Source organism: Ambystoma mexicanum, chromosome 5q, assembly GCF_040938575.1.
Source record: "Ambystoma mexicanum isolate Mex_15411 chromosome 5q, UKY_AmexF1_1, whole genome shotgun sequence".
NCBI lineage: Eukaryota > Metazoa > Chordata > Amphibia > Caudata > Ambystomatidae > Ambystoma > Ambystoma mexicanum.
The window spans coordinates 101,340,098-101,364,511 of NC_090933.1; the positions used below are offsets into that span (position 1 = coordinate 101,340,098).

At 45.1% G+C, this 24,414-nt stretch overlaps 1 protein-coding gene across 1 annotated transcript in view; it reads right to left on the reverse strand.

Annotated features, from left to right (window-relative positions):
* The window catches only part of ERP44 (endoplasmic reticulum protein 44), a 550,129-nt gene that overhangs the window by 330,266 nt on the left and 195,449 nt on the right, over positions 1-24,414 (reverse strand). Inside the window, exon 4 of the mRNA XM_069620604.1 lies at positions 11,409-11,524. Coding sequence (XP_069476705.1) covers positions 11,409-11,524 — 116 coding nt within the window. The remainder of the gene's footprint in view (positions 1-11,408; positions 11,525-24,414) is intronic.

A 24,414-nucleotide genomic window follows, 5' to 3' on the forward strand; every position in this document is an offset into this window, starting at 1 on the left:
TGTATAGGCGCCATACAAATGTTCAATAAATATTTGTAAATACTGCCTTCAGCCTTGATGCTCAGTGAACAATACCATGCCACAGTAAAGAAATGTCCAAACTGGATCCACCAATATAGGCCAGTACCACTAAGAACACTCAAGCTGCCTCCACCTTTATTACCCAGTGAAAGAATGCTACGACACAGTAATGAGCTCTTTTCAGATAGGACCCAGCAAGGTGGTACTGTCTCACATTGGTGGGTCGAGACTGGACATTCCATTACTGTGATGTGGACTTTTCTTATTTTTCACATTGCTTCAAGGGTAGTCTTCAGTCGTACTGGTCTAGTACCACTTAGATACACTCATTGTGTTGCCTTCACCACTACATGGCATATTTTTACTGGGCAGAGGCTTGAATGAGAGAAAAAAAGCTGGAAGCGTGAATAATGAGCAGGGTACTATATCATGAGAAGCTGACCAATACGCAAGGCACTATATACCTGGGTGCAGCCTAGTGAGCGGGGCACTATATCACTGGGTGTGGAAAGCGGAGAAGGGCACCATATTCCTGAGGAAATGGAGAGAGAGAGTGACAAACGGATGAAGAAAAGAAAATGCCCCCTGGGGCTCACCCCAGGAAAGAAGAACCTGCAGTGTCCTTGTAAGGTGTTAGGGAATGCTATAAACATATAACCAACCATCCTGATACCTGAAATACAAAGCATTTACTTGAATATCCTCTGCCATTTGTTACCACTTGTGACATTAAAATTGATAGGCTTTTATTGACACAAATAAATAAAAATAAAGACCTTTGCTATCAAATAAACTAACAGCCAAGTTTAAATACACTGCATCACCAACACATCTGTGGTACCTGGACACTAAGCCCCGGCTTCCTCCTTTAAGTAGTACTCGGCACCTTGGTGTGATAGAAACATGGTGTCACTTCCATCCAGTAATGCTAGACTGCTTTTACTCAGCAGCTCATGAATCAAAGGCACAGTTTGTGTTGGTGCAAGCAAGGGCCCACACCATTCAAGAAGCGAGTATTTAGAAATTTAGAAGGGCCACAACCTGATTGCACAGCCTGGCAATTGTGTTTAAAATTGGATAGCAACTAGACCACCACCTACACCACTTGGAGACTCAATTAAGTTCCCTGTTAGATGATGTATATTAGTAAATCATTAGTCTAGAAATTCTCAAATTGTTCTCCATCAGTTGAGGACTCATAGGGAATATAGCAGTGATATGGGAGGCCTTCGGTGTCCTAATAAGAGGAAGGAGGAAGGAGGAAGGAAAGCTTAAATTAGAAATGCTCCTCCATTAGATGAATGGGGCTTTGGAAAAGGGGTGTGGTTCTAGACCAGCAGTTGATTAAAGCGTTAGGACAGTTTTTCTAAAGTCCAAGACTTCATAAAACTATACATATGATACATATGAGGCAGTACATAAACCCATTCTTGGTATAAGGCTGTACCACATGAGAATATTTGGTAGGATAGACAGAGCAGCCAGGCTTATTTTAGGAGGGACAGGGGGCTGTAGTTTGGTACTAAGAAATTGCTGCATGCATATGGTCGAAAGAAACAACGAATTGTAAAGATAAAGGGTTTATTTAAATACAAGTAGACCGAAATAATTCTTGGGTAAGCAAGTACTATAGTAACATATAAACACAATTATAAAAACCAACTCAATACCTATGATATGGAAACCAAGGTATAACTTTATTTAGAAGAGCAAGACGCAAGTCAGGGTGAGTCAAACCTAAGGTTATACATTCAGGATAATATACTATTCTTGGGGAATAAAACCAGGTCAGATATACTTTTAGAATACAATCAGTATTTCAAGGGTAGTTGACCCTTCAGTCATGCAGTGACACTCAGTTATGACATCACATCATAAACCACCCCTGTTACAAGTATACACTTTGCAACATTACTTTTTAGAACTCAATTCAGAGCTAGTAAAACAACTCTCATACTTTCTGGAGAGGCCTCAATGTACTCCATGATCAGTATAAACACTTCATAACTATTCTAGAATGCAGCAAGCAAAGCAAAACTCAATTACACTTTAAGAAAGGACACAATGTATGTCAAGGTAAGTAACTGACCTATTGGCACATGTTATCTTTTATCTAATAGCTTTGATACCCAGTATACTTCTAAGACGTGTACAATACAGTTTCTAAGGTAAGAACTTTATGAAACTATTTTAGAATAGCACCAAAGCAATTCAGGGAAGTACAACCCGGAGTTACAAGTTTAGAAAAGCAACAACTATTCAACGTAAGACCTATATAACTTTTTAAAGGAGCCTCCCGCTACTTAAAGGTATACATACACGTAAGATGTTTTTAGATCTGTATTATTCAGACCAGGGAAAGCAAAACCGAATGTTACACTTTAAGAAACAAACAATGTATTTCAAGGTATGTAAACCCTATTGGTGAGCTTTTACACTCTTTCATTTAAGAATACTAAAACTGTACCAACACTTATTACTTTTCAGAAGGGGGGAACACTATTCAATACTTTTTAGAGGTGCAGAATGCAACTCAAAGGTAAGCATAAACTTAATGACACTTTGTAACTTCTTTCACAGAGATAGCTACCATACTAACTTCTTTAGCAAGACAGACATGCATTACTTACCATAAAAGCATTTCTGATGATTGTATCTGCTTAGATTCACATGATGTGCATATAGTCTGACATCCAGTGGTCACCGCAGAGTATTGCATCTGGTCTTTCGAGAATCAAAAGGGGACATCGACATGGGCATGCCTGTAACACTATCACTGACGTGACGTGTAGTGTACCCAAAATCCCTCATGCGTCGAGGTCCCTCCGATTGTATTTTTTCTGTCGTGAGGGTGACTATGACTATCGTGAGTGAGTACAGTAAAGAGAGAAAGTAGTAAGACGTCTATGTTCTTTCCATCCGAGCGGGTAGGAAGGGTGGGCGCATATAAATCTAAGCAGATACAATCATCAGAAACGCTTTGACGGTAAGTAATGCACGTCTTCTGATGCTTGTTAATCTGCTTAGAATCACATGCTGTGCACAGACTAGCGAGCAGTACCCAGAATTGGAGGTGGGATGTGAGAAGGAACAGTAGAGAAAAGATGTCTTAGTACTGCTTTTCCCACCTGAGGGTCAGACCTAGAATGAGTGTCTAGGCAATAGTGTTTTGTAAAGGTGTGTACAGAATTCCAGGTTGCCGCTTTGCAAATGGATTCTAGGGGAACATTTGCAATGAATGCTAGGGAAGCCCCAGTGCCTCGAGTAGAATGTGCTATAGGCTTGAAGGGCAGTTCTCTCTTAGCAAGAGAGAAACAGTGTGCAATGCATTTGACAATTCATTTAGAGATAGTAGATTTGGAGACAGGGTCTCTCTCTCTCTCGCTCTACCTGCTGCCACTGAAACGAAAACTGATTTGTTTTTCTTAGTGGTCTAGTTCTTTCCATGTAAAACATGACTGCTCTGCGTACATCCAGTGTGTGCAGGCTTCTTTCTCCCATGTTTGAGGGGTCAGAAAGAATGTTGGTAGTTCTATGGATTGGTTCACATGGAACTTTGAAATGAATTTAGGCGCAAACCTAGGGTGAGTTCGCAGAACCACCTTATCTTTGTGAACGGTTACAAAGGGGTCTAGAACAGAGCGCTTGGAGTTCACCGACTCTCCTAATGGAAGTAATGGTTATTAAAAAGGCAGTTTTGTAGGTGAGATCTTTGCGACTTGCTTTATGCATGGGCCCGAAAGGAGACCCCCATAAGTCTAGTCAACACCACGTTTAGGTCCCATCCAGGAGCTGGGTTATAAATGTGAGGGCAAATTCTCTTTACTCCCTCCATGAAAGCCTTAATAACCGGTATTTTCCACCACAACACCCTTTGTTGTGACGTAGTGTAGGCTGAAAGAGCAGCTAAGTGAACCTTAAGTGAGTTAAAGACTAGACCCGAGTCAAGTAAATGAGACAGGTACAAAACGATGTGTAGGAGAGTAGGAGAGCAGTCAATTGGGTTGATGCTCTTAGAGTTATGATATGATATTTTATTTCTATCGCGCTCGTACACAAGTGTTTCAGAGCGTGACTAGGCAAGGGAGGGGAACAGGGGAGAACACAACGATTTTACTGGCCCAGTGACATTGAGAACGCGCAAGTGCATGGGAAAGGGAAAAAGGGGAAAAAGTGCATGGAAGGGAGAGAGTGGAAAGTGCGGAGCAGAGGAGAGCAGAATAAATAATAAATAGAACATTGAGGCAATAAACAGTGGTAGTGCAGCCAGCAAGTGGCAAGTGCTGTGTTTAAGGCAGCAGACTGGGTAGTCTGATAAGTGCAAAAAAGAAGAAAAAAAATCGTGTGTTGCACCAGATAACAAAACGTTTCCACTTACTGGAATAGCAATATCGTGCGTTAGGTTTTCCTGCCTCCCTGAGTATGTCCATACATCACTGAGGGATTTGCAGGTGTTGGAACTCTATGACCTCAGGAGCCAGGCCCCCAATTTCAATGTTTGCAAGCATGGGTGAAGCGTCTCCCCGTACGGGCAAGGCAGTTTCATTGGAGGAGATGGGGACATCTCCATCAGATGAGTGTGCCAGGGTTGGCTGGCCCACATATGGTTGGATGCTATGTCTCGACCACCACCGTAGCGAGAGAATGACGGCTGGCGAGACAATCCCTAGATTGTCCCATTGTCCGCTGGCCTGACATCACTGGCTGTTGAGCCACTCCTGCATTGGACGCAAGCGCGCGTGAGGAACCAAATAAATGTATGATGCCATCATTCCTAACAGTCGCGTAGCTTTGCCTACAGTCACCTCTCGAATGGCTACATATTGAGGGATTTTAAACAGCATGTTTTGTACTCTCTCGTTGGAGGGGAAGAAGAGGCCGTCCTTTGTTCAAATTAGAGCCCCTAGGAACTGTTTGACCTGGCTGGGGTCTAGGCTGGATTTCTTCTCGTTGATAGAGAATCTTAGACTGAATTAAAGCTCTATAGTTCTATTGGTATTTGACAGGCAGGTTTCGTAGGAATCCCCCGTTATGAGTCAGTCGTCGAGGTAAAGATAAACTGGAATGGATTGCCTGCGCAGGTGCGCTGCTGCCACTGTCAGTACCTTTGTAAATACCCTTGGTGCAGAAGCTATGCCGAAGGGTAGTACTTTGAACTGATAGTGCTTGTCTTGAATCATGAACCCGAGGTGTTTTCTATGCGCCAGCAACATTGAAATATGAAAATATGCATCTTTCATGGCCAGTATTGCCATGTAATCCCCTGTGTGAGCAGGGGAATTACCTCTTGCAGAGTGACCATACAAAACTTTTGGGGCTTCACAAATTTGTTCACGGGTGCAGATCCAGTACAGGGCACATGGTACGATCCTTTTTGGGTACAAGGAAATACACTGAATAAATACCCTTGGTTAACTGTAGAAGAGGTACGACCCTCTATGGTGCCCTTTTCCTGCAGGGTTTCGACTTCTTATAGCAGGATTTGCAGATGTTCTGGCGTCAGGCGTCTTGCTCGTGGCGGTCTGAACTGTGGGGTCTGGCTGAATTCTAAACAGTACCCGTGGGCAACTGTCTTTAACACCCACTGGTCTGTAGTTATTCCCTCCAATGCTCGAAGAAACTAGGTTAGCCAGCCCCCGACCGGGGATGCATGGGAGGGGACCCGGAACTGCGGGTCATTTCTGGCCAGAGGCCGGGGAGCCTCGAGAGGTAGAGTTTCGGCTCCTTGGTTTACCGCGTTGTTGCCCCCTTGTGGGGTATGGGGTGTTGTAGCTGCTGGTTCCTTGGGGAGAGGACCAGTTCTTCGCAGAGTTGTATTGATTTTGAGGGAATCGTTGCCCACGAAAGGAACGTCTATTCCCGCTCCCCTTCTTTGTAAAGGTCTCTGGGTGATCTGATCTAGAGTCTTAAGGGTGTCATGCTCCTTTTTTGCAGTTTCGAGGGCTTCATCCACTGCCTTTCCGAATAAATTAGTATCCTCCACTGATTGATGAGTGAACCTTGCGTCACTGGCTTGAACCCAGAGTTTGTTAGTCATGCGTGCCTTTTCAGGAGGGTACCTTGAGCCAAAGACCTTCCGGCCGTTTCTGATGCATCCACATACTTTGGTGACTGTTGAGAGCAGACAAGCTCGCAGTGGCTCAGGGACTTCTTGAAGGCCATCCTCTAGCTTGGCCCATTGCGCATCAGCATACCTGTCTAACAACGTTGTATTGTTGTCGATGTGAGTGCAGTAAGCTGCTGCCGCAGTGATCCTTTTCCCCAAAGAGTAAAGTCTTACATTCCTTGTCAGGGGGTGCCTCCCCAGTGGATAGGAGAGCCCCTGTTTTTTTCCCCAGTAGTTGCAACAACCAAAGAATCTGAAGTAGAATGACCTCTGATGTAGGTGGGATCAGAGGGGGAGGGTCGAAAATGCTTCTGTATCCTCGGATTCACTGCTCTAGTAAGTGCAGGTGTTAATAAAGAAGGGGACAATCTCTTCTTAATGGAATAGAGGAATAGCTTGGCTGGCAGCTGGTTTTTCTTTCAGATGGTCCTCCACAAAATCAGCCTCTGGAACGGCTTCCTGAGTAGCAATGTTGAAGTGTTCCGCTGCTTTCCTCAATATGGCATTAAAAGCCATTTGATCGTCCACCCGGGAGGCCCATCTAGTTGGGGGGTTGGAGGGGAGTCCAGGCACAAGGCATCAGGCTCCAGAGTTGGAGTAGGTGACTGCCAAGGGCAAGGATCAATTGAGTCCGGGTCTATGACCCTCCCTCCCTCCCCCCCTCCCCCCAACACCCAGTGGTGTCTAAATGGACCTCCTCAGAGTCAAAGGGATCTTATTTTGGGCCTCCTTCTCAGTGAGGTCATAAATGTATTCCTCCTCTTACTCATCTTGATTGGTCAAAGACCCTCTGCAGCTTAGCCACAGGGAGAGCAAGGTTTTCCTCCCTAGACCTTTTGGGTGTGGACTTCTCAGAGAATTCCACAAATCTCTCTAGCCTGTCCATGCATCCTTCAAATGTTTCTCTGGTCCAAACAGATGAGCCAGAGTGGTCCAGGGGTGGAAAGGGCTCATCTAGTGGATCTTCTGCCTGTAAACGTCGAGATTTTTTTCTTCAATGCCGAAGAAATCCCTTCAGGTGCTTCCCAAAAGTATTGTCGGGGTCCCGACGGTTGACACGTGTCCTTTTGTTTATCTGCAGGTCTTCCCGTAGGTTCTGGTAAATTCATCGGCCTATCCTTGGGTTTCGATGAATCCTTGGGCCTTTGTGACAATCCACCGAAATGATCCTGGCGATGCTCTCGGTAATCACTTCATCATCGGGGAGTGATGAAGTCCGGGCCTCTGGTTGCGCGACTACTTTCGGCGGAACCGGGGCGTTTTCGGCCGTGGATGCCTTCTTCCGATGCGTCTTGACGGGATGGTGGATATTGGGGTCAGCGCCCTTTCATTTAGTAGGCCCAGTTGCAAAATGCATCTGCGGTTGCGGGGAGGCCTGCGGACCCCAAAGGACGATATACAGGGCCAAAACTTTGTGTGCTTGTTGGCGCTATGGACCGCTTCGACTGTTTAGTCGAAGACGTCCCTGGGGTTGTGTCTTTAGTGTGGGGAACATGTGCGTCTATGTCACCGGGGTGTACATTCCCCATTGCAGGACCTAGGTCTTGCCTAGTGGAGCCAGGGACAGATGACGCAGAGCGATCGTGCTCCGCCGAGAGGTCAATCGCCTCCAAATCCGAGGCTAGTTCGTCACTCAACCCCCCGTCACAATCGGCGGTTGTGGCAGCGGTAGAACCTGACTCTGCCTGCAACATTACGTAGGCCGCCCACCGCTTAACAAGGCGCTCCTTCAAAGTTATCGGGTGCAGGAGCTTGCACGGGAATTGCTACTCGGTCTTGCCGATCCATAGGTTAAGCTGTACTCTAAGGCCCATAAGAAAGCATTCATGATTATCGTGGTTGATTATTGGCCAGAGGTAGAAGCAGAGAGATCCTCCGACTGAGTCCAATTGGCTTCAGAAAGTTTTACATTTTTTGGCTATGGAGTGCATCACATACAGGGTTCAGGGTGATTATGATGCTTTTATGACGGGGGATTTATTTTAACCTTTCTTCTCATTGATATGTTTCAATGGTGCCCTCACAGACTACGGATTTCGGCCTTTTTTTTTTTAGACTCGAGAGTTGGCAAGAGGATTTATGTTGTTTCCTACATCTGAAGTTACCCTGGGTCGTGGGGGTTGTTGATTGTACTTGTATTGAAACTTAAGCAGAATTTCAAAAATATATATCGCTACTGAAACAGAGCCAAGGCTGCTCAATACCGCCCTTACCGTTCTTTGATAATTGAGATTTTGCTATGCCTCAGGAAAAATGTGAAGAACATGGATGCGATACATCGGGATAAACGCATAATTGCATTAGATGTAAATGATGGTTTGTTGTTAAGAATCCTGCGCATTATCTTTTATGACAGAGGAATTTGGCATGGTGTTGGGTTTGAAATGAATTGGGAAAATTCATGGCTTTATCCATTACTGGGCACAGTCACTGTGCCACTGGAGGGATTACCTCCGGCAGTCACCACTACAACATTCTGTTACTTAAGATTCCACGTTCTAGTTAACTAGGAAGAAATATTTGAATTCAATGCGTCACGTCCAATAAATTCTCTACAAAAGTTTGTAGAATATTTTGGCTGAAATGTCAAATGTGTTAGTTCGGAACACAGGGCTCTACATGTTTTTCGTGGAATATCAATTGCTATAACACAGAATTGAATCAATTGTCCATGCAATTACTCTTGCAGTATGGTTCAACCAAGTTGGGAAGATGTGCTGAAATTTCCCTGAACAGGACGGAATAGAACCCTCGGATTGTGTGGTGTGGCATGCCATGCTGCAGCTACACTGCAATATAATGGTGCCTTGGCTTAATACAAACAACCAAAATCTGGTTTCTAAGTTGATTGAACCATTGATAGCCCCATTACATTTGCTGCGTATTTATTTTCTAGGACAAAAGAAAATACAGGCACTGCCTAGCCATATGCATGCAACGTGCAGTGTGTGGAAGAAGTTTACAAGAAAGAATAGACCCAAAACTATGTGTACGACTATGCTACCTAAAAGGAGGCCATTCCACGGCTGTGGAGATGTGAAAATGAAATGAGCAATGTAGCTTGCATGGGACAGTTATATAAATATAGGTTCTTGGGCTTCGATACCTTTTAGATGGAGCATGTTTTATTCAGGACATTTTTAGACATGTGCAAGGCGTGTAGCTAGGAGGAGAATGCTGCAGTGTTAGTTCAGGGGTCTGCAACCTTTGGCTCTCCAGATGTTTTGGACTACAACCCCCATTGGGCCAACTCCGCATGGTGAGAGATTGTGGGAGATTTAGCCCTACACACCTGGAGAACCAAAGGTTGCAGGAACAAGCAGATAACATAACTGTACAGGGTCTGTGAAAGAAAAACAGGTAGCAGCTATAGGTGGTCCACTGGAAGATTCTGACTAGAATGGAGCGTGTTATACTAAATTGATGGCCCGCATATATGCTCTTTAAAATTATCACAAGTGTGCACAGAACACATTTAACACAAGTGCTTCTTTTTCCATTGTGAAAAACGCACAATGTAGCCCTTGATAATTGCCATTTTTCCCCCTCAGAGCACCAGAGATGGACCCTCATTGCGTGAAGCAGTTTAGTATACTACTGCAGGTAGTGGAAATTTCTCTAACAGATAGGCCGGTGGAGATGTGGGTCTCTGGACATTACTGTACCACCATAAGCGGACACTGCTGCAATATCCACCCTGTTGGCACTAATCATTTGCAGAGTAATGAGATCGGCCACCTGTATGCTCCAAAAGGGGCATCTGCGGGATTTCCAGTTTGGCAGGCAGGGCTGGCACTCAAAGGAGACCATCCTTTTTCTCATGATCTTCAAAAGAAGGCACCTATGGTCAATGATTCACCATCCTAATGCCTGTTGGGCAATTAAGGAACTGCAGGATCTCCCCCTCCCTGCTAGAGCACCAGCAGTTCTCAAATGTTATGGTAGGAACAAGTGTTCTTTATTGCCTCTCTTTGCCATGTCACAAGACGCGAGTGGAAAAAGAATAGCCGCCAATAATTAGGAACATCTCTTTTAAATGAATGAACTCCATCGGAAGCCAAAGTTCCAACTTGCACCAGGAGAAACGCCAATACCTCAAGAATACTTTTTTCATAATGACTGGGTCTACCCAAGGGGATTAAGATTCATGGGGCAAAGAATTTTTCAAGAACCTAGTGAGCAAGTCTATAGACTTCATGGAAATGGAAGCTAAGATGATGGATTCAGAGGAAATGGGTCAACTGCAGTCCATTGAGTTCCACTCAGGATTTTCTCCCAAGATGTTAAAGGTATTCATACCGTGCACCGTCACCACTGGAGTGGTCCCCCGGCACCATTGCAGATCTGAAAAGGGAAGAGGGTATGTAGGTTAATAGGATTGAGCAGGAGAAAGGCAAGAGGGGTGAAGTGCTGCTGACAGCCCCAGTTCGGTTTTCACCGTTCGCTGAGCTTAGGTCTGCTTTTCGGTTGGGAGCCGTCGTTTGCTGTTGTGTGAGGCTTTGTATAGTATATTTTGTTGTTGCAGTCTGGTGAAGTGTGCGCAGTTTGTTGTGCATTAGAGGTATGGTTGTGTTTAGTTAGAGATGTGTATGCAAAGGGGTCCGATTGTTTAGTGGGTTAGTTAGTGGCATCGCTGTTCAGAAGTGACGGATGCTAATCTTCAAATCGTCTAGATGGGACGCAAGCTGGTATTACAGTTTTATCTAGATATCACGCAATGCTAATCGTCAGAATTCTGTCTGGATGGGACGCAGGCGGACATTCACAATTCTGTCTAGATACGATTAAAGCTAATCTTCACAATTCTGTTTAGTTGTGACACAAGCTAGTATTACAATTATGTCTAGATAAAATGTAATGCTAATCTTTACAATCCTGTCTAGGTGTGGTGTAAGCTGACATTCACAATTCTGGTGTAGTAAAGGTTAAACTACAGCCTTTCACTCTGCATAAACATTTCATTAAGGCTACACTACTAACTTGATAACTTAAAGACACGTTTGAAGAGAGTAGTTCAACATAATCTCTTTGCTTCCTGAAAGATGCTCGACATTCTGCAACGCTCCAATCAATAATACACTGTACATGCTGACACTTTTCAAACATTGCAACTAAAACGGTGACTAGGTAGAAGAGATTGAATTCGCTTTAGTTAGAACTTGTTCGATATTAGAAATATATGCACAATTAAAGTATTCTAGGCTTAGCTCAAGAACATATTTTCATTCACGATTATTACATGTTTAAGTAAATTGCAATTTAGAAGCATAATTTCACTTACAGTGCTGATCACAGTCCACCCTGGCGAACAAAACTTGGTTGCTATTTGGAAATTCTTCTTTAATTACATTCGAGGCTTCTTCAAATATAGGATGCAACATTTGACTGAATCTGCACCTTTTTGCGATAAAAATCAGAAGATTAACCACTGTGAAATGTATTGCTAAACAGAAATGAGAGGGCAATCCTAACATTTTGTTTGGATGTTCCAAACTACATTTTCCTAAATTAATATTTGTGAAAACATTGTATGATAAACCTATAAAGGTCGAATGACTGATCAGAATTAAGGTCGGAAAACATTTCTGATCATGGCAAAAAATGAGGAAGCTATATGTGGTACTGATAAATTGAGCACAATAATATGTCAGGCTAATAACGTTACCAACCTACCCTCAAATGTAATCTATGTTAAAATGACCACAAGCAACAAAGGAACACTGCTTAACCCGGCAACAAAATCCATTGAAAATGCCAATTTTAAAGCCCGTCATTTATTTAGCAAAATGATTTGCTTGAGAATACCAAATGTGCCCAAAATTAGGATAACTTGTGATTGCCATTTGTTGCAGAAAAATAATAAAATGGCACAGGATTACACCACAATCATGTATGATTTGTGGGTTGCAGATGGAGATTAAAAATAAGGACTGGTGTCTTCAAAGAACAGTTCTTAATGGAGCTTTCTCTCAAAAGACTAGCAGCAAAATGTAAGGAAAAACATACAATTTAACAAAGAACACTATAATTTAATAAATAGGAATTTAATGAAAGGCCATCTCAATGATCTGGTGTTGAAGGGCGATCATTTCTTCAGTGTTCAAAAATATTTTTAATAGCATTTCTCAATAATATAGGACTGTGATCATGTCCTAACTAGGAAGAACAAAGAAATTAAAAAATATTTGATGTTTAATCTCCAAACAGAGCATGGAGCAAGTTTGCTTTGAGAAGATCAAAGGTACAGATAGAACAACCATACTAAGCAGTTCTGAAAGACGGAAGTTTAAGTGGAGTAAGAACGTGGATTACAAAATGGCTAAAGCAGGTTATTACAAGGATCATATGGATGAATAACTCGAAAAGGGAGCATGCCGAGCAAGCCAAACGGAAGTCAATCTAGATCTGGGAGCTATCCCATAATGTGTTTGAGCACGTGTGGGTGTTCATCATGAACTGAACAGGTGTTTCTCTAATGAACAAACGTGTGGTGATGCATTTTGGACTCAGCCACTATTAAACTGAGATGGTGGATATCCTGGCTAATATAAAAAAGAAGATTCAGTGTAGGCAACAAGTTATACTATTAACATTCTGATCTTAATTTCACAGAAATCACCAGGGTACCATTTGGAGAATTTGAATTATTTTGCATTTTCATAACTACAACAAAACATTATCGGCATCTGTAATAGCAGTCCCAATAGAGTTTAAAGCATTTTCTCCATACTTTTAATTTGAAACAACTTCATCCATTTTCTCAGATCTTCAGAGTTTTTTTATTTAAAAACTTTATTTTTGGTTTTTCAATCTTCTTACCATACTAAGGCACCTCTAGGGCGCTTAATCGGAGTGAGACAAACAAGGCACAATTAGAAAGAAAAAACAAACCCCCAACTTCAAACAACCCTGCCGAAACACCCCTCACCCCCCTCCCCCACGGTCACCCTTACAGGATCCCGTGGGTTCCTTCCTCATTTCAGTTCGAGATTGCCAAGTGCCCTCTTGCGGGTCTGGACTTCACCGCTCATCTTCTAGTTCACAGATATATCAGAGTCTGAGGGATCAGCATTTCTTAGCAAATAATTTATGTATGGACCCCAGATATCCGGGGGCGAGCATGCAGCGGTAGGAGTCTTATAAATTCGCATTCAGTGTTTTGACAATAAACAATGTCTTTTTTCCAGTCTTCAATCTTGGGGAGCGGGCCTTGACCCCATGACATCGCGATTCTCCTGCGGGCCAGCACCAGAAGCAGGGCCGCAAGTTTCCGAGATGTCGGCTGCAAGTATTTCGTAAGGTGGAGCAGGGCTCCGAGTAGTGTTGGGGTCACTTGTTCGCCAATGTCGTCTTCGGTAACTTGTAGAACTGAGGCCCAGAAATTGTGGATTCCCGGACAATTCCAGGCTAGATGGAGGAAGTCAGCGTTAGCTGCCGCACACCTGTCACATCGGGGTGACAGTTCTGGGTGATGCTTATTCCTCTTAACTGGGGTGTAGTACGTCTGATGCACGAAGTTAAAGTGAATCAACTTATGCCGAGTGTTTATTGCCACTTTTTGCGTCTGGCGGAGGATATAAGTCCAGTCTTCATCTGACACTGCTTCCTGAATGGCTGTTTCCCATTTTTGCTGCGCCTTGGATTTGGGAGGCGCATTACCTACTATAAGGGATTTATATAACAACGATACTAATCTTCCCTCCCTCTGTGCTTGAATCGTATTGTGTAATAAATCCCATGTGGGAGGTTGTTTGGGGAAGGATGGAAACAGCTTTTGAAGGGTGTGGCATAGTCTGAAGTAGATGAACACGTCTAACGAGGAGTTGCCGCCTCTATCTTTGGCCATTTGTGGGGTCAGGAACGTGCCCCCAGGGAAGAGGTCACCAAAGGAGTGAATGTTGACCTTGTCTGTCCATATTAGGAACACTTTCTCATTAGTAATGGGAATACCGGGAACACATCTAATGGGCAATAATGGGGAAAATCTTATTGTCACCCCGTATTTATTAGCTATTTTTTTCCAAATTGCGTAGGTGGATAGGACTGTGTTTAGCGCGTTATATGGGACCGGAATTTGACGGATAACAGCCCTCAGGAGGTTGGGGGAGGCTAGGGCACGTTCCACTTGCACGTGGGTTCGAACAAAGTGGACCGTATACCAGTGACTGAGAAATTGGGCTTGGGCTGCCCAATAGTACTTTTCAATATCGAGGAGCGCAAGACCCCCGTTCGCCACCGGCAGCGTAAGTGTGTTATAGGCCACACACGCTGGTTTCCCAGCCCACACCAATTCTAGTATTAGGCTCCTGACCTTTTGGAAGAAAGACCTGGGGACCAGTAATGGAATGTTCGTAAACAAATAGAGGAGTTTGGGTAAGATGACCATTTTTGTTAAGGAGATTCTTCCCCATATCGTTAAAGGTAGAGTTTCCCACCTGTGAATTCGTTCCTGCAAGAATTTAATGTACAGACATAGTTATCCCTATAAATTTCATGATGATTTCGAGACATATAGATACCCAGATAGCGAACCTTTGAGGTTTCCCCATTTAAAACCATAATCATCTGGGAATTCAGTTGCGGGTGGGGTCAGGGGGAAGATTACGGATTTTGAATGATTAGTTTTGAGACCCGACATTCGACCAAATTTTCTGACTTCTCGCATTACCGGGTTGAGATTGGCCTGGGGGAGGGGGGTCGCTGACAAATAACATCAGCATAGAGGGAGACAATCTATGGGGACCCAGTTTGAGACCTTGTGCTAGATGGTTGGCGCAAAGCCTGGATGGCAGGGTGTAACGCTCACCCGATTCCCACGAAGGCGCTGATCCCGGCTGGGCTGCTATCGTTTCTTCAATTGAGAAGCGTAGAGCTCGGACGACTCTCAGGACTGGGCTTCCTCTTATCGAATGTCTGACTTGCAGGGTAAGTTTTCTGCAGGTGGAAGAAAAAGGGTTAATCACCGTTTGATGGGATTCCTTCTCCCACCAATCGCCAGTTTTTCCCACAGCCTAGCTTTCTACTTGTCTCGGCGAGCTCTCACCTTAGGCGTATAAATGCTGAGCTCTCCATCCTGCGTCTGGTGCAGGGGTGCGTGGATTCCAGTTACGTCACTGGATGAGTTCAGTGTTGAGGCTCAAGTCTTTTGCGGCCTTAGTTGTAGCACTGGTGCTGGGATGCCGAAGAGCAATGCCGCCGTTACTGCACGAGCGGATGCCTGTAAGTATACTGTAGTCTTTAGGCTTTAAAAGATGGGCACCTCAATAATGTCCCTTTTCCTTTGTTTCAGGCCTCGGGATGCTGTGGGCGTAGTTTTCCGTTGCCGCTGCACGTGCCGATGCATGTAAGTATAATGTTCGTTGGCCGCTTTTAATGGCACCTCTAATAATGTCCTTTTTCTAGTTTTCAGGTGCCGGGACGCTGCGGGCTTTATATCCGTTGCCACTGCACGTGCCGATGCACGCAAGTATAATAATCGTTGGCCGCTTTTAATGGCACCTCTAATAATGTCCTTTTCCTAGTTTTCAGGTGCCGGGATGCTGCAGGCTTTATATCCGTTGCCACTGCACGTGCCGATGCACGCAAGTATAATGATCGTTGGCCGCTTTTAATGGCACCTCAAATAATGTCTTTCCTGTCTTTCAGGTGCCGGGATAATGAGGTTGATGCGGCCGCTACTGCGCGTGCAAAAACTGGTAAGTTAAGATGAATGCGACTGCCTTCACCCGAACCCCTTTTTAATTATGTCCTTTGCCTTTCAGGTGCAGAGAAGCTGCCGAAGAGAAGGCCACGGTTAGCTCCGTTGCAATCACGGATGGATCAGGTAAGCGGGCGCGGCTGCGAACGAGTTGCACTTTTCTAACCTTATGTTTATTCTTTGCAGGTTTTGCCGGTGACTGGATTCCGGGATCTGGTAAGTATTGTTCTGTGTCTTTCTTCATCCACAGGTTGCTGCGCGGAAGCTGAAGATGACTCTGGACCTGGAATTCAGGAGCCGACTCGGTGAGCGTCCTGCTGCTGCTGCAGAATAACGCGAAGCACGTGTTTTCCATCGGGCGTGGTTTAAATAGCAGAGAAGTGCTTCCAGTGTATGTTCTTCCACCGGTTCCACCCAGGTAAGAAAAGAGTTCTGAATGGAGGGAATAGTTCCTCCCAGCCCTGATGGCTGGGGACTTCAACCAGACTGGTTTGTTCTGGGTAAATATGCAGCATGGTCTGCCTCAGGTAAGTCCACCCAAGCATTATTACACTGTTTATCAATATGAGCCCGGCGCCTATGGCGCCGGGACTGAAACCCTTCATGAGCCTGGCGCCAAAGGCGCCAGGACACGGTCCAAAGGGCCCCTGTAGGGGTCTGCTGGGTCCGGAGTAGTGGAAGACGGGTCTGCTTCCGAGGGCGCTGGGCCAGTCCTGGCCCCTCGGGAGTAGCGCCCATGACACACATAATGAGGGCAAAGATAAGGGCGGAGAGCGGGCAACCCTGTCTTGTTCCGCGTTCTAGTGTTATGCCTGCAGACTTGGAGTTTCCAAGAGTAATATATGAGCGGGGGCACTATAAAGCAGGGACACTAATTTGATGAAGAATTTGCCTAGGCCCATTTGTGTAAGCGTTGCAAACATGAATGGCCATTCAACCGTGTGAAATGCCTTCTCGGCGTCGAGATGTCAATCTGGAAAAATGAATACCCTTCATTTGAATGATAGACGTAACTTTATGGCCGTGGGCCAACCGTCTTATGCACCGAATTATAGATATATAGACTGTTATGCTTGACCAACAAGCGGCCATTTTAAACGTAGCAGAATCGCCATTTTGCTTGTTAAACCATTGCTCATTGCTTTCTGTGTAAAAACTGCTTTGCAGCTTGCAATTCTTGCAGATTCTGCTTACTCTGCTCAACTGTTAACATTGTTGTCTGAATATGAAAGGACAAGGTCGGGGGACTGAAGAGTTTGCTGAACTTCTCATGAGTAGCCCAGAAAGGAATTCCCACGCTCCCTCTGTAGCCTTGGGAGGAAGCTGCAGGGCATTTAATCACTTCACAGCTGCCAGCCAGTCTCGTACGATGGTAGAATATGTTAGAATAATACAGTTAAAGGCTTGAATTATGCTTCTCTTACGGCCCCCCCTTTGGAAAACCCCTTAGAACGTGTTGGCTCCCAGGACACGAATAGTACCTCATAGATAGCAAAGCTTAGAATTTGGCTCTTCCCCAGTGTACAGATTGCTTCCAAGAACAGAACCACCGTGTTCTAAAAGATCCCTCCGCACTTTCTAAATTGCACATTGTTACTAGAATAGACATCGAAAGCATTATGATCGTCATACTCATCGGATATGTCCATCGTCATCCCGAGTTCAAAGGAACTTAATACAGAGGGGTGGTGAACATGACTTTGCTGATTGTATGATATGCATTTTGTATATATGTAACTGATGTACGCAATTCGCTCTCTTGCGTCCCTCGAGGTCTAGGAGAGTGAGGCGTGAGATCAGAATTGGCCAATTGATACTATCTTTTGCTTGCAATAAACCCTAGCATTGGGAATTCGAAACCTCGTGTCTGGCGCATCTTTTCGTGTATGGTCATTGCCTTGTTTCCATAGCACGAGGGACCCCTAGGGGCCCCTTTCAGAGAAGGACTGCTTTAGCCCGTTGTGATGGATTTAGGGCCTCTATAACGCCAAACAGTCTCGGGACTGTGCTTCGCCCCGGGATAAACCCAGCTTGGTCTCCAAATACAAGTGCGGGCATTAGAGGCAGTAACCTTGCAGCAAGGATTTTAGCTAGAATTTATTGTCCAGATTAATCAAGGAGATTGGCCTGTAGGAAGCACAATCGTCCGGGGGTTTGCCGGCTTTGTGTAGCACCATTACGTTGGCTTCACGTGATGTGGGGGGGGGGGGCCAAGCTGCGAAGATTCTTCAAAAACTCGGAGCAGAAAAGGGGCTAGGATGGATGCATGGGCCTTGTAAAACTCTCCGATGAGCCCGTCGGGCCCAGGCGCCTTGGCATTTGGGAGGGATTTTATTGCCTCCAGAACCTCCTCAACTGTTATCGGAGCATTTAGGGGTTCACGTAGCTCTGATTCAACCCAGTACAGATCTGTGTCATCGAGGAACTTTAGTATGGTTTCTGGATCGGAGGCACCTTTAGAGCTATAAAGATCTTGATAGAAGTCTCGAAATACCTTGACAATGTTTTCTTCAGAATATACCAGTCTACCCTGGTCATCTTTGATACATTCGACTTGAGTTGGGGTTTTGTTTATAGCTAGGAGACGGGCTAGCAAGGCGCCTGGTTTCTGGCCTTCCCCATATTGGCGACCTGATGCTTGCGGCTTGTGAACTTTATTTCTTGTTCAGCTGTTTCTTTAAACTTCAGCAGTTCTTTCTTTATTTTTGCCTGAACATGTGGGTCTTGAGTAGTGGAGGCTCTCATCTCTAGTTCTTTCAAGTGTCATTCGCTACTGGCCAAGTCCTTCCGGATCAGTTTTAATAGGCCATTTTCTTTGGCCAGGCAAACTCCTCGTACAAAGCATTTTAGTGTTTCCCACATGGTGCTAGCCGAGGCGACCGAGTTTTGATTTATTTCGATAAAGGATGTTATTTCCTTGCGAAGTTCATTCGCAAAGACAGTGTCGGTGAGTGCTCCGGGTTTCAATCTCCACCGGAGTCCAGAATTGGTGGTGCCTGGAAGAGTGGCTTCTAGTGTGACCATTGAATGGTCAGAGAAGGAACGCGGCAGGATTTGACTTTCTCCCCAATCAAAAGGGCAGTGGATAGATGCTAGAATGTAATCGATCCGTGAACTGGTGTTGTGAACAGCAGAATGAAAATGTACTCTCTGGCATCCCGATTGTGGCGCCTCCAAGTGTCGGCTAACTCAAACGTGTGGCAAATCTCACGGACCTGGGCACTGGCTTTAGAGGGGTGTCCCGTTGTATTATGGGATTTGTCGAGTATGGGGTCAATTGTCGTGTTAAGGTCCGCTCCCCAGATAATGGTTGTTGCGTTAAACTTCCCAGCTGAGTCATGACCCAGTTGAAGTTGTTGGGCCCATCGGTATTTGGTGCGTATGAATTTACTATTACTACCTCTTTCCCTGAGATCAACCCTCTCACCAATAGAGCTCTTCCTTCTGAGTCCTTCACTGAGTTGATGAGACTAAAGTCCGATTTCCTGTCTATCAAGATTGTAACACCTCTGGCGTACGAAGAATATGATGAGAAATACCTGTGACAGCCCCATGATTTAGCCCATAGTTGTTCCGAAGAAGGCAGGAGATGCGTTTCTTGTAATATAGCTATATTAATTTTGTGGAGTCTGAGATATTGGAGGATTCTCCTAGTCTTCGCAGGATGGTTACTTCCACGGATGTTCCAGGTGGCGATTTTAAGTGTTGGTCCCGCCATCTGGGTGGTCAGTTAAGCTCCGGTTTATCAGGACTGGAGGGGTTGACTGGATTCTTGCGATCTGAAGGTGGCCGGAGGGCCCGGCTTGTATTGGAGTAGCGAGGAACCCGATAGTTGTTGTAGAATAAGGGTGAGAGGTAGGAAGCGGCCCGGCTGAACTGGAATCCCACCCTTGAGTGGGCAACTCAACTGGCCCACAGAGAACAATCCCTTAAAAACAGAACAGACAACATAGCAGTGCTAGGGGCACCAGTGGCCCTCCAAGAGGCGGCTGGCTCCCAACTCTCGTTGCAAATTACGGTCCGTGGTGAAAGATCAACTGTATGAGTGTTGTTGAGGCGTCGGTCTGTTACCCCTCTGGGGGATGTGGTTGTTTGGGGCGGGCCGGCAGCCGGCTCGGTCTAGGTATTCGCTGATCTCGTCTGGAGTGTTGAAGAACTGCGTTTTGCCTTCGTGCTGAAGTCGAAGTTTCGCTGGGAAAAGCATGGAGTATTGGATCTGGTTTTCTTGCAGTCTTCGTTTTACGTCTGTGAAAGTACGTCTTTGCGCCTGGACGGCTTGGGAGAAATCCGGGAAAAACAATCTTATCACCATCGTATCGGAGCTCTCCTTTGATTCTGGCGGCTCTGAGAATGGCGTCTCGGTCCTTATAATTAAGTAGCTTCGCAATGATAGGTCGGGGGTTTGCTCCGGGAATGGGTTTTGCATTAGCAACCCTATGGACTCTTTCGACAACAAAACGATTTAGACAGGATTTCTGAACCAAACAGGTCCGTGCAAATTTTCTCCACGTATTCCTCCATTTTCAGGGCGGGTTGGTGTTCTCGGATTCCGACTATCCTTAAGTTATTACGGCGTGAGCGGCCTTCCAAGTCCTCGTTTTTGGCGTTTACGGCCTTCATTTGAGCCCCCAGTTGGGATACTCTGTAGGATAAGGCCGACGTCCCATCATCGAGGTCGGAAACCCTCTGTTCAACAGTGTCGAGTCTGTCAGCATGTTTATCCAACCGATGTTGGAGCAGGTCAACTTTGGAGGAAAGCGAGTCTAGTTTGCTCCCCAGGCTCCCTATCTCCACCTTGAGATCCAACAGAATTTCTCTGATGTCGAAGTCTTGTGTCACCTCATCTACGTTGGGCGGACTTGAGTTGGGTGATTGCGGTCTGCTTTTGGAAGAGGACGCTTTGACTGAGGAGCAGCTCTCAAAGTTCAGATTTCGTTGCGATCTATCAGTTTTCCCCATGATCACAATGGAAGAGGGTGATGAAGTGCCAAGAAGGCGACACTGAGTGAGCTTGGAAGGGTCAGTCAAGAATCTGCTGGGTGAGTTTGTGGCGAGCTTGCCGGGGATCTCTTACGGCTTGCTTTGGCGTGCACACAACACATTTTGGTTTCGCCTGTCCCCTCTATTGTCTCCGAGAGGCGCCGGTGAGGGCTTTGATGTTGCGGCTGTCAATGAAGCACCAACGTCCCTCGGAAACACCAACCTCTAGATGAGCACTCGGGCAATTCGTGGGGACAGGCTCAGCGACCGACGCCGTTTATGGCCTAGAACTGAAGCAGTGACCTCGCGTGGGCTCCAGGGCGGTTTCACCGTCAGTGGCCGGTGGTGAAGTGTTTCTGCTGCAATCCGGGGAACTGTTTAATTGACTGGCAACCCGCCATGGAGTGACGCACATATCCGTAGAGACCTTCTCATTCTCGCGGTTCCCGGTGCCTGCCCCGTACCCTCTAGACTATGGATCTTAGTAGGCCTCACCGCGTCGTTGCGGTCGCAGGCTATGTTGACGCGCGGAAGAGCCGGGAGACCAATCCTAATTAACGTGGGTGCTGACGATTAAGGGGGCGCTCGTACCTGGCTTTCCGCTGGCGTTTGGTCATCAGCCTCAGTCGTTCTGGATCATTTGCGGCTGTCCTCTGGACCTTCTCCGAGCTCCGTGGCCTTCCAGCGATCGGCCCCTCCCTCGTCTCCTGGGAGTCTCGACGCAGCGCGGCCGGCGCTCGGGGGGACCACCGCCGCACACTGCTGCCTTGTGACTTCTCTGCTCCGTCTAACGCCTCTGTGGTACGGTCGGTGCCTTTTGTTGTTGCAGTCGGGCACAGCCGCCTCCCTTACGACCGCCCTGCCTCGGCCTTGCCGTGGTCGCACCGCCATCAAGATGGCAGAAGGGGGGTGGGACCTTTCTCGGGCCGTCGTTCGTGGGCAAAAACTCACGCGACAGCCGAGCTCGTGCCAGAGTTGTGCACAGAAACGCCTTAGCTCTCGCTGGGTGTTCACAGCAGCTGGGCAAGTCACCTCGGAAGCACGCTATTTTCAGGATCTTTGGGGAGCTACACGGAGCTCGCAGGAAAGCCGTCATCTTGGACGGCTCTCTAGCGCCCTCAGAGATCTTCAGAGTTTGAATAAAGGAAAGCTTGGTGTTTATATAAAGACATTGCTAAAGTTGCATTAAAGAACAAGTGTTAAAGACTTGGTTGCATAAAATCTTGCAAAGTTCAGACAAGATACCAAAGAACTGTTTACACAAGTGACTGGTTCTCCTTACAACTGAGAATCCAGGGGGAAGGGATCTCCCCCCGTCCCCTAGAACCAAAGGCTCCCGCCTGGGAGAGCATTTATGTTGGAAATATACTAATTTTAGCTGTGAACACTTTTTGGCCAAGTGAACATTTTTCCTTAGACTTTACCATTTGTTTATATGCGGGGGTCAGGATAAGACGTTTTGGACACATGGAAAGGTTTATTCGGTTAAAGACATCCTGACACATCCTGGTTTATAGTCAGGGAAATAACTTTAGGATAGGGACAGAGGCATTTTTCCAAACCTTTTTCTTTGAATAAATATATTTTGTGAAAACATGGCAAACTTGTGTCCAGCTCTAGTTTCTGATCCCCTCACAAATAGTACTCAATTTACATCTTGGAGCCTCCAATATTTTGCAAAAGTGCAACTCTGCAGGACAGGATTGTCATTTTGCAGAATGTCAGAAACTATGAATGGTTAACAGAAGACTTGTTAAAACCACCTTGATAAAGTCTAAGGAAAAAATAAAGTAACTATTTTGCAAAAATCCACCGTATATCGATGGACTATTAGCACAGTTTCATCTTGAATCATCCAATTCCCGAGAGAAGTTCTCGTCCACTTCGTGGAGTAGTGGATTTGCAAAATGCCGAGTTTCCCATCTGGAAAAAGGATTTGTTATTTTAGAGAAATCTACATGTGGCAGAGAAGCAAGGTGGACTGCTTCCTTTACTGGCTGTGTTAATTATGGTTTGTTTTTTATATATGTGTTTTAGTTACTATTAAGATTAGACTTTGAGGCAGAAAGATGGTAATAGGTGGGAACTGTAATAAAGATAGTTTCAGTGTATTCACTTTTATGTTAAATTGTTTTACATAGTCTCCAATTGCTTGGTCAATTTAGAGTGGTGATGTGCAGACTACTCCTCTAATAATAGTAAAATAATGCAGCTGTTGTACAAGTTGTGCTCTGGCAGGGGATTCTTCTTTAACGTTCATTTCATCGTGTTGTCTTGTAAATTCCCACCAATGGTTGTTACGGCAACACTAAAAGACTAGTTTGTTCGGAAGCATGTTTTTTTTTTAAAACCTTCCTCTTTCTTGAACTATCTCAGAAAGGACCTAAAGTTTGTTATACTTGGGGGGCAAAGCTTTCAGACAAGTGTTTTACGGAACGCTATGAGATATTTTCATAAGTCAGGCATGTTGCGCTTGCAGCTATCCCTACTGGCACTGTACCTTGCTTGTCTCATCTACAGGAAGGACATAGATTATTGCAAAATTATGTTTTATTTCCATTTTCGATTCTTCAAGAAAACTATTTAACTTAATCTTCTGATAAAGCCCAGAGGGTGCATCGATCATTGTATCTCAATGCCTCTGGTCTGCTCTCCTGATCCGCTGGGTGCTTACTTTCTTCACTCTGCCATTTTTAGACATAATCCTTTGTTGCCTTTGTAGTTCCATCACCAAAAGCCTGTACTGTCTCCCAGTGCTCCATATAACATTTTGAGGTGGAAGTATTTTTCCTCCCTATTTTTAAACTTTGAGACTAAAATTACTTTTCTCCTTTGCAAGAGAGTAAAATGTATGCGACATCCAGCCGACGTGTGCAAAAACTGTATAGAAATTACTAGACAGCAGCTTTCTGCTTTGTGACAGAATACACCTTTCATTATTTATCTAAGGTCTGGCCATTTGATCTCTCCTGTATATATTTAAATGTTCAAAAAACACAAAAATCTAGCCAATTACATAGTAAAGCAAACATGAATTCTATTGTGTGTTTTGAGGTTTGATGGCAGAATTGTCTTTTGATGTTTAACGAAAGTCCTAATTTCCTAGAGCTGCTACTACTACCTAATAGTATGCTAATGTTATTACACAACCGTGCAAAGAGGCAAGGACTCCATGCTAAATTCTATACCTAATCTCATGGTCAAATGATTATTTATATAGCGCTTTTGCCAAAGTGCTGTACACAGAACATATTTGTCACAATTATCACCAAACTAAAGTCGGTACTCCTTTATCGACCTTGAAAGGATGAAAGGCTGTGCTGGCCTTGCCGGGATTCCAACCTGCAACCTACAGATCACGCACAGATTGCAGCAACGAGTGCTCAACCGGCTGAGCTATCTTATTGGCCAACATCCTTCAGAGGTCGGTTAACTGAGAATCAACTGAGGTATAATAATCACAGTACCTAGATGTTGGACAAACCATGTATGAAGTGCTAAATACATTTAAATAACTATCTGAATTATCACAGGGACAGGTTTTGCTGAGTTTCGATTTCAATTACCAATGTAACTTTGCTTTGTTTTTGAAGAGCGCTTGCACTTCCTG